The sequence below is a fragment of the Temnothorax longispinosus genome, chromosome 8, assembly GCF_030848805.1.
Source record: "Temnothorax longispinosus isolate EJ_2023e chromosome 8, Tlon_JGU_v1, whole genome shotgun sequence".
Taxonomy (NCBI): domain Eukaryota; kingdom Metazoa; phylum Arthropoda; class Insecta; order Hymenoptera; family Formicidae; genus Temnothorax; species Temnothorax longispinosus.
Window position 1 is genome coordinate 7,513,795 of NC_092365.1, and position 10,608 is coordinate 7,524,402.

A 10,608-nucleotide genomic window follows, 5' to 3' on the forward strand; every position below is an offset into this window, starting at 1 on the left:
AGTATCTGCGATGGAAGCGTCACCGTCGGTGCGTTGCTCAGTTCTTCTTCCAACTTCTTTTCGACCGCTCTCCTATTGTTCGATAGGGAGTCTGGTGCCATTCCGGCGCGAAGAGCTCTCAGCGTCTCCGCTTCGGCCATTAGAGCATTCTTGGCTTTATTCAGGCGTTTAATGTAATGTTCGCCTGTCTCCGCCTTCCTGCCCTGTCCGTCTTCCTTTCTGTCCATCCTTACGGATGGGCAGTCTTCCCTTCCAAGTTTCTCCTCGAGCTTCTTCTGGGCGTCGTCCAGGATGACTCTGGCTTCCCTTTCCGGGAAGTTCGGTTTTTCGGCCTGTGGCACTGATCCGGGGGGAGAGGAGTCGATGATGACATCGTCCTCGTCGGACTCCAAAATCTCGGTGTCCATCTTCTCGTCCTCCCCGTTTTTTTCCCTGGACAATGATGACGTCTCTTCGTCATCACTGTCTCCTTCATGGGCCGTCTGACCGCGTTTTCCCCTTTCTTTTGCCTTGTGTTGCAATCTGGATCTCTCTCTTCCCGTGCCGGTCGATTGTCGGCGGGCTTCTTTACGCTCTTTCCTTAGCCTTTCGCGGCTGGCTCTCTCCATCATCTCTCTCGCCGCCTTGACACTTCTTGGTGCCGAACCTGTGCCAGGGACGACGAAGTTGCTCCTCTTCTTAGAGCTTACTTTCCCGTCGCTTTGAGCGATCGTATTTTCCTCCACCGCGCTCGCCCTCAACGCGGTGGATGGCCCGTCGTACGATGACGACGCGAGGGAGGCCGGGACAATACCCCCCTCGTGCCGGACCCTGGGTGTCCGATCACCCTGGGCCGGTAATTCCTTTTCTATCGAACCGTCCATTATCATGTTTGCAATAGAGTTGGTTTCATTTCAGGGTGTCCTTCCCCTAGGCTGGTCGCCCTGGCCCCGACCTCGGAATACGTTCGAGCGGCCCGGAGCGACCCTCCGCGCTCGAGACACCGTGGGACCACGTCCTTGGTGTGCAAGCCTCCAGCGTGGGCCTACCCCTCACCTAACCCAGCACCACGTACTGGGCGGATGAGAGGCGGTTTATCCCTTCCCTCCTCCTGCCGGAGCACCGGCGTGCAATGGAGATTGGGAGAGGGGATCTTCGCGACCTTACGGAAGGGCGATCTAGGCCCGCAGCGCTCACGGCAGGGGTTACCCCAAGCCGCGGCGCCTCCATCGAAAGACGGAGTGCAGGCCTTTTGACCCCCCAACCGCGAGGACGCGGCCGACTTTACCCCACCCCTCAAGGGACATCCCCGAGCCACCCACCTGCCAGAGCACCGGCGTACAATGGTGAGTCGCCCAACCCCGGGAGCGGGGCGACGTAGGACGGGAAGAACCCCGGTTCTCCTCCGGGCCGAACGACCGCCGGACCGGGTTATTGCCCGAGAGATCCGACGTCCGCCGCCAGCCCGGGGGAGCCAGGGACTACCCCGCCACTACCTCTTTCCCCAAGGGAACCAACAACCCCCTCCCGACCTGCCGGAGCACCGGCGTGCAATGGCCGAGAGGAGGCCCCCCTATCCCAGTGGTTTTTTTATCGAGGTTTTCCTTCCTCTAGGCCGACGGGAGGAGTAGAAACTCCTCCCTAACGGTCCCAGCCGACCGGGCGATTGAAATCAGGGCCGCCAACCCCTACCGGCGATTGAGACAAGCCCGAAGACTTGTCCCTAAGGGAGTCGCCGGGCTCCCATTCTTCCCGCCTCTCCGGACTTAGTCCGGCGGCAGGAAGGGTGGAATCTTGGACCCCGCACCTCACCGGTGGGCCACCGCGGTGACTTCTGTTAACAGAAGCCCCCGGTCATGGCCCGTCTGATCCGAACGGGAAGTCCCCTCGCCACGCCAAGGCGTTCCACCACGAGGGAGAGAATAGCTTACACCAAAGTATTATTTTTTATATTATGTTCAAAAAGTCTAGATTAATTACTATGTTACATATTATAAAAATATATAATGTAAAATATTTATAACTAGTGGATTTCATTTATTTAATAAAGTATATTTCATTAATCATTTGGATTTCTTAAATAAACTTAGAAAAAGTATTAATCCTATATTGCTTATACAATTTAATAATTAATTACATTTACGCTTAATAGTACATTTTTAATAAGTTTTATTGTTAATTAAATATAAAATAATTTTTTTATTATATATATGTATATATTAAAATCTTATATTTTTTTACTAATATATTTGTGAAAATTGCCATGGAACGGCTCCTTCTTCATAAAAATACTCAGTGAATTTGTTTCGAATATCTGCAGCTATTCTTGTATGCGTGTGTCTAGAAGTAGCAGCAATGTCTTGGAAAGCAGAATTATTACTTGCAACTATATTTCTCCAAGTACCCGGTATTATTGATCCATCATTTCCTTCTCTATCAACCATTTCAGGTGTTATAAATGTTTCTCTTCTCGACAAATCTTGCTTACGAAGCCAATTATGCAAAACTATTGTTGCTTTTACCATTTTCTCAGTAGTATCAACTTTAGCAATAGCAGATTTTCTATAAAATCGCCATTGTGCAGCAAGTATTCCAAACGCATTTTTGATTACTCTTCTTGCTCGAGATAATCGATAATTATAAATCTTTTTCTCAGTCGTTAGTTCACCTCTGCCAGGATATGGACGCATCAAATATGAAGTTAGTGGGAACGCTTCATCTCCAACTATTACATATGGATATGTAGTACTTTCTTCATAAATTTCATCTGCAGCCGGAACATTCATTCCTTGTGCAAATCTTTGACCCATTTCAGACTGTTTGAAAATTCCACCATCGCTTTGACGACCGAATGCTCCAATGTCAACGTAAGTGAAAAGATAATTAGCATCACACATAGCTAAGAGTACAATACTGTGGGTCTTTTTATAGTTGAAGTACGCTGAACCAGATTTTTCAGGACTCTGCAAAGTATAGATTAACCCTCAGTTACCTCATGTGGGTCTAAGTGACCCAAGCCGTGTTTAAAAGTCGCGCTCTTTTCAATCAAGATCCTCGTGATTTAATTGCGGATAATAAGTTGAGTACGCGAAAAAGATGTTCGTATTGTCCTGTAGCGCTTGACAGAAAAACGTGGTACAAATGTGTAAAATGTAACAATCCTATGTGTAACGAACATGCCGCAAAAATGTGCAGCACTTGCGCGTTGCAATAACGTAATTTTTTTTTTCATGTGTATTTTGAATAAATAAAGTATTTTTTCATGCATTTTTATTGCATTTATTCACCATTTTTACCGATTCTATACAAAAAAACATGAATTTTTACTTCTCCATAGCCGCCATTTTGTATTAACCATATAAAACTTTTTGAAAAATATTTTATTATTCTTCTACATGTTTATATTTAATTTCCAAGGTCGCAAATTTTACGATTTAAAAAAAAAATCCATTTTTAGAGACAATAATATTTGATCAATTTTCTTCAAAAATCATGAAACTTCACTTTGCAAAAAAAATATACTTTTTGGAATCAATCGTTATGACGCTAATTTCTTCTTAAAGTACAACTCTTAACCTTTCGAATTATGTATTATAAAACCCTTTTATCTTTTTTTTAGTCAGTACTACGTCAATTTAAAAAAAAAAAACAAATTTTTTCGCTTTTTCAGAAAAACACGTCTTCCTTTTTTTAAAATAACATTTACGTTTTTTAATTTGGGATAATCTGACCTGAACAGTTTTGTAGATCTTTAAAAGATGTATCGATTAAAAAAAAAGTGACTTGAAATTGATGCATTTGTCTTAAAGATACAAGCTGGAGAAGACGGCAGGGGTCTCTCAGACCCACGTGAGGTAATATCGGGGTGTGAAAACGTAAGGTAACTGAGGGTTAATTAAACTTGGCATTCAAATATTTTGTATTAGTATAATAAGTAGATAACTCGACTTCCGGTTCCGGCGAGTAGATAGCAACAGGTGTGCGTGTGGCAGAGAGCAATTTCGAGGTGGAAAAAGGATTGGAGAAAGTTAGAGAGGTCAAGAGCGGCGGAACAGGGAGGCGTGGAGGAGCGAGAGGGCGGAGGCGAAAGGGTTAAGAACGGGAAGAAGCAGTTAAGAAGAAAAAGGTAAGGAAAGGGACGGGTGAGAGGTGACCGGGTGGCATAGAATACAGATAGTATAGAGGGGCGACTGACAGAAAGGCGGGGTCGAAAGCGGGCATAGACTAACGCGGATATAGAGGGGATAAATGCTATAAGTGCTTTCAACCAGAGGCATAGGAAAGATAACCAATAGGAGGGAAAGGCTAAGGGAAAAGCGGTGGATGGAGGCAGAGAAGGAATTAGGAATAGAGATTGACCAGCACGGAAGGATAGGAAAGAAGAGGGAAGACGAAGGGGAGAAGAAAGCAAGAGGCAGGCCTACAAAGGCGGAGGAGCTTGCTAAACAAAGAGGAAGGGCGGACAGCCTAGGATCGGTCAAAGATCTCATTTTGAAAAGGAAAAGAAAAGAGTTAGAGGAAGAAGCGGCCAGGGCAGCAGAAAAAGAAATTCTCGACAAATTTAATGAAACGAGAAGGACCAACAGATCACCGCCAGCGAAGATAAAAAAAGGAGAAGAGGGTAAAGGAAGGATGGCGACAGAGGATCTATTAAAAGAGATACTGAGGAAAATGGAAGAACAGGAGGAGGAGAGGAAAAAAGACAAAGAAGAAATAAAAAACGAAATAAAGGGAGTAAGGGAGGAATGGAAGAGAAGGGAGGAAATATGGGAAAGGCAGAGAAAGGCACTAGAAGAAAAGGTAAAAACGATGGAGGAGAAGATAGAAAAATTAGAGATGAAGGGCGCAGAGGAGAATGAAGGCAGGGAGTTGATAGAAAAAATGAAGGAAATAGAAAAAAGTGTGGAGATGACGGAAAGAAGAAGGAGAAAAAATAACATAATCGTAAAGGAGGAGAAGTTAAGAAACGTTAAAGAGAGAAAAGAGAGTTTCGAAAAGTTGATGGAAGAACTAAATAATACAGAAGGAAGCATAGAAGAAATACAAGAAATAGGACACGGGGAATACAAAATGAGCCTCTTGAAATGCAAAAACTGGGAAGCTAAAAGAGACATCATGAAGAAAAAGAAGGAACTAGGAAGGAAATATGGAAGCTTTCTGGATGACGATCTCACCAAACAGGAAAGACAAATACAAACAGAGATAAGAAAGATAGCAAGAGAGAAGAGAGAGAAAGGAAAAAGAGTGACAATTGGTTATCAAAAGATGTGGGAGGACAACAAGGAATGGAGATGGAACGAAAGCAAAGGCAGACTGGAGGAGAGGGAAGACTTTCATAGGTCACAACGAAGAGAATGAAAACAAAAAATGCAAGGAGGATGGGGAAGGTAAATGGGAGGAGGGAGGGAGAGCGGCAGGAAGTGAATCCAGAGTTGAGGAAGACGTAGATATAAAGAAAGGGGAGGAAGAAAGAGGGGGGAGGGAAGAGACGAAGGTGGTATTCTGGAATGTAGCGGGAATAATAAATAAAGATAGAGACTTTTGGGATGGGGTAAAGAAATGGGATGTGATTGTTATGATGGAGACATGGATGGATAAGAAAGGATGGGAGAAGATGAAAGAGAAACTACCAAAGGAATTTGGCTGGAGAGTACAAATAGCGAATAGGAGGAATAAGAAAGGTAGAGCATGCGGAGGAATGCTAGTAGGTATAAGAAAAGGGATAGAAGAAATAAAGGAGGGTAGAGGGAGGGAAGAAGAGGAAAACAGGGTCGAAGTCAAGCTAAGAATAGGGGAGGAAATATGGAAAATAATAGGAATATATGTAAACAAAGACATTGATAAGAAGTTAGAAGGGTTGAATGATTGCATAGAGGAGGGAAAAATAGGAGTAAGGACCATAATAGGAGGTGATTTTAATGCGAGAACGGGAGAGGAGGGAGGAAGGGAAGAGGAAGATGAAGAAAGTGAGAAAGAAAAAGGGAGAAATTCTAAAGATAAGAAGGTGAACAAGGATGGTAGGACGCTACTAGAATTTATAGAAGAAAGAGGATTGATGATTTTTTAGTGAAGAAAGGAGAAGGAAAAGAGGTAAAAGACTACAGAGGGATAACAATTATGCCCTCAATGTATAAGATATACACGGCGGTATTAGCAGAAAGGATAAGGAATGAAGTAGAAATGAAGAACTTGATTCCCGATAACCAAGCAGGATTTAGAAAAGGAATGGGGACGATGGACCAGATATTTACGCTAAACTATTTGATAAACAGACATCTAGGAAAGGAGAAAGGGAAGATGACAGTTCTATTCGTAGATCTCAAGGCGGCGTTCGACTCTGTAGATAAGGAAGTTCTAATTAAGGCAATGAAAGAGAGAGGAGTAAGGCAAGGACTGATAGATAGGGTGGAGGAAGTCCTGAGAGAAACAAAAAGCAATGTAAGAAGGGGAAAAGAAAAAGGGGAATCATTCTGGATGGCGAAGGGATTAAGACAGGGCTGCCTGTTAAGCCCGATACTGTTTAACTTACTAATTGCAGACATAGAGGATCACATGAGGAAGGGCGGATGGGGGGGTGTGAGTGTAAAAGGGGAGAAGATATACACCCTAATGTACGCAGATGACATAGCAGTACTAGCGGAGGAGGAACAGGACATGAGATCCATGATAAGCAGGCTTGAGGGATACCTAGACAGGAAAGGCTTAACGCTGAGTACGGAGAAGACGAAGATAATAAGATTTAGAAAAGGAGGAGGGAGGAAGAAGAAATATGACTGGAGATGGAAGGGAAAGAAATTAGAAGAGGTCAAAGAATTCAAATATCTGGGGTACACGCTGATGGCGAATGGAAGGCAGGAGGCACATATCAGAGAGAGAAGAAGGAAGGCAGCAAGGGTGATGAGGGAAGTGTGGGGAATAGGTAAAAGGATGTGGAAAAAGGACTGTAAAAGAAGGATCTGGCTGTATGATACACTGATATGGACGGTGATGGGATACGGGGCTAAAATATGGGGGTGGAAGGAAAGGAGGGAGGTAGAAGGGATACACGAGAGATACCTCAGATGGACACTCGGTGTAAACTGGAGGACCCCAGGGTACATGGTCAGGGACGAACTAGAAAGGGAAAAAATGGGAGCCAGAGCGAGCAAGAGAGCATGGAAATTCGAAAGAAAACTGGAAGAAGGTAGAGGAGGAAAAATAGCAAAGAAATGTTTGGAAGAAATGAAAGAAAGATGGAAGAAGGAAAGGATAATAGGAAGATGGGAGCAGGAGAGAAAGGATTACTGGGAAGGTATCGGGGTAGAAAAGGGAGGGGAGGAGGGACTGACGGAGGAGGCAATAGAACACAAGGAGAAAGCGAAACAAAGACAAGAAAGAATGGGAAAGATTATGGAATCGAAATACAACAGGTGGTATAAACGAATAAGGAAGGATGGGATACCGGAGTATCTAAAGAAGGGCTGGGAGGAGGCAAGATGGAACAGAATCGCAAGGTTCAGATTGGGCAACGAGATTAGGGAGGGACTATACTGGGGAAAAGAGGAAGACAAAAAATGCAGGATATGTGAGAAGAAGGAGGAGACGTGGGAACATGTCTGGGAAGAGTGCTCGAGATGGGAAGATTGGGAGGGAGAGAGTTGGCAAGACGTGGTGGAGAAGATAATGAGTGAAAAGGGAGAGGGGGAGGAATGGATGAAAGCGATAGAAGAGATGAGGAGTGGGGGGGGAGGAAGGAAAAAGAGGTTGAGAAATAGATGGCTAAGAAAATTTATTTAATTTCAGATAAGGTCAAAGAAAAGGGGAGCACAGGACAAAAGGAAGGAATGGAATTCAGAGCGAAGGTGACGGTAGAGAGAGAGATGCTGGAGAAAATGATAAGGGAGCAAGCAAAGGAAACACTGAGAGCACTAAAAGAGGAATTAAAGGAACAGAGAGAGGAGATAGAGAACCTGAAAAGAAAAATACGCAGGCTAGAAATGGGCGCGGGTAAAAGGAAGAGGGACGAAAGCGCAGAGAACAGGGGCAGGCAAGAAGAAATGAAATGGTGGTCCGACGACGATGAGAGGAATGAAGACGAGAGAAAGAGGAAAAACATAATAATAAGGATAGAGAGAAACAGATGGATGGGAAAGGGAACGAACTGGGAGAAAGTGAGGCAACTGCTCTCGGAGGAACTGAAGTTAAAAGTAGAAATGAAGGAAGTGAGCGTAATAGGGCTGAGAGGAGAATGGCTCACGATGCTGGTGAGGCTGGGAAGTGAAGAGGAGAAATGGAGAGTATTAGAGGCAAGGAGGAAGGCAGGGAGTAGACTAAAGGTCAAAATGGATGAAGACAAATCTGTAGAAAGAAGAATTAGAGAGGGAGAAGAGAAGAAGAGGAGAAAGGAGAGGAGGGGAGAAGATGATGGAAGAACAAAAGGATCAGAAGAGGATGAGATAGCAAGCGAGCTAGAGAAGAGCCTACTAATGGAGACGGAAGAGGAAAAGGAAAAAACAAAGGCTGAGTAAGAAGGAAGAGGAGATCAGGGGAATACGGCGGGACGCGAGCGGGTAGCGGGGGGCCGAGGAGCGAAGAGCCGCCCGGTTGAGGAGGAGCGGTCACCATGGCCCGGGCATAGGCGAATGCGTGCTGTGGCGGCGACGGCGATAAGAAGAATGCACTCTTCTGGTATACCGGTTCACACCAGGCAATGCTGGATCTCATGAACAAGTACGATCCAAAGGCAACACGTGCTTAATGGTGCGAGAGAGATGAGATACTCAAAATGATGTCCGTAAAACGGATAATGATCTATGGTTCGCTGGTGCCGTTTTTTATCATGCTCACTCTTCTCGGAGTTGCGAGATATATCACCGATGTTGAGGAGAATACATGCGAGAGGATGTGCACATTCGAGTATCCGCAGTATGTGAGAACATCTTTCAAGTGCGTTGCCGCGGCGGCGGCGCGCCGCTGATATTAACGGAAAATAATGTCCGCGGCGGTGGCATGCGCACGGAGGACGCGGAGGCACCGTGGAGCGACACGCAAACGGGCGGCTCGGATTCGGATGGATCACGCGCAGAGGGACTGCGTCACGTGTTGCGGCCCCTGGCTCCTGGCTCCCCAGATAGCGAGTCACAGCAAGACTGATGATGTTTTTCTTTATTTTTGTTTGAAAGTTTACATACTAAAATGTACAGGGTTGGGTACGTCCCGAAAAAACGCCGATAGCGATCGTAGCAAGACTGTTTATTGTTTTTCTTTTTTGTTGGAGTTTATTTTATTTTTATTTTTGAGAATGGCATTTTGATTGTAAAGGGTTGGGTACGTCCCTGAGAAAACGCCGATGAGCCCATGGCAGGGACATATGTACAGGGTTGGGTACGTCCCTCCAAAACGCCCTTTTGGACCCCTTTGGGGTAATAAAGAAGCTCAAACTAAGTAGATAACTCTAGACATAATTTTTAATTGTATATGATAGAGATATGTACATACATAATTTATACCAGTTAAAAAGAGAGTATTTTATGATATTTTATACCTGTATGATAACATGCTTTCCATCTATAGCTCCAATGCAATGTGGGAAATGCCATTTCTCATTGAAGTCATGACTAATTGCTTTCCAGGCACTTTCATTACATTGTACTAATACAAGTGGTGATAAGATTTCCCACAAGGCTTGACAAGTTTCCGAAATGATTTTTGATACTGCTGTTAAACTTACAAGGTATTGGTATGACATAGATGTCATGCTATCTCCACTTGCTAAATATCTACAATAAAAATAGAAAGATTAGCAACATAACTTAAAAAGAATATTTATTTCATTATATCATATGTATACCTCAAACATATTGATAAGCGTTGTCCTGCTTCAATTGATTCACGAATAGCATATTGTCGAGTAATCTTTGGGGCAACTAATTCCAATAATTCTTCAAATTGTATAGTACTCATTCGAAAATAATTTCGAAAGCGTAAATCTTCTAACTTTAATATAGGTAAAGCCGTATGGTAAAACCCATATCGTCGACGTTGTTCAAAAAATTCGGTTATCCAAGTACGTTTGTTTTTATAACGTCGCTTTTTCTTTGAAATTTTAGTTGCCCAAGCTATAACTGCACCAACAGTCGCCGTAATCGCAATTTTTTGCCTTCTTAAGTTTTCCACATTATATTTTTGAATTATTTGCTCACATGTTCTGTGCCACTCATATAATTGATGTTGATTGTATGACATTATCAGACTGTTAAAATTAATTTTAAACCGCAACCAAAAAATATATATATTTTAGGTTAAGATTAAATATGCTGCTGCCGCTATTCCTTTTTATGAGCAGCGAATGCAGCAAAAGCAGTTCTAGAAAATTTGAATCACGTGACCTTTTGCTGCCGCAGCGTGCTGCATATGAAAAGGCACCTTAACTCGTAATAAAATAATATTACCATCGCGGCAAAGAATAATATCGCCAAAACTAATGAAATCTCGCTTAAATAATTCATGGCGAATATCATAATATCATCTCGCGCACTTACATCTATATTTACATAGGTTAGGATAGGATTGCGGTCTTTTTTATTATTATTAATTTTGATTAATCCGTAACGGACATAATCATTCTCTCTTTTCAGGAATCAATATACC

The 10,608-nt window shown here is 43.5% G+C and overlaps 2 protein-coding genes across 2 annotated transcripts; one reads left to right on the top strand and one right to left on the bottom strand.

The window, feature by feature from the left end:
* Nucleotides 1–2,043: 2,043 nt before the first annotated feature.
* Nucleotides 2,044–10,278, bottom strand: LOC139818207 (putative nuclease HARBI1). The gene is made up of 3 exons (XM_071786808.1): nt 9,809–10,278; nt 9,503–9,737; nt 2,044–2,942 (listed from the first exon to the last, which is right to left on the bottom strand). Exons 1-3 carry the CDS (start codon nt 10,201–10,203, stop codon nt 2,220–2,222), a joined length of 1,353 nt encoding a protein of 450 aa, XP_071642909.1. The 5' UTR covers nt 10,204–10,278; the 3' UTR covers nt 2,044–2,219.
* LOC139817734 (uncharacterized) lies at nt 6,346–7,755 on the top strand. The gene has a single exon (XM_071786032.1). The coding sequence runs from the start codon at nt 6,346–6,348 to the stop codon at nt 7,753–7,755; it is 1,410 nt and encodes a 469-aa protein (XP_071642133.1).
* Nucleotides 10,279–10,608: the final 330 nt, after the last annotated feature.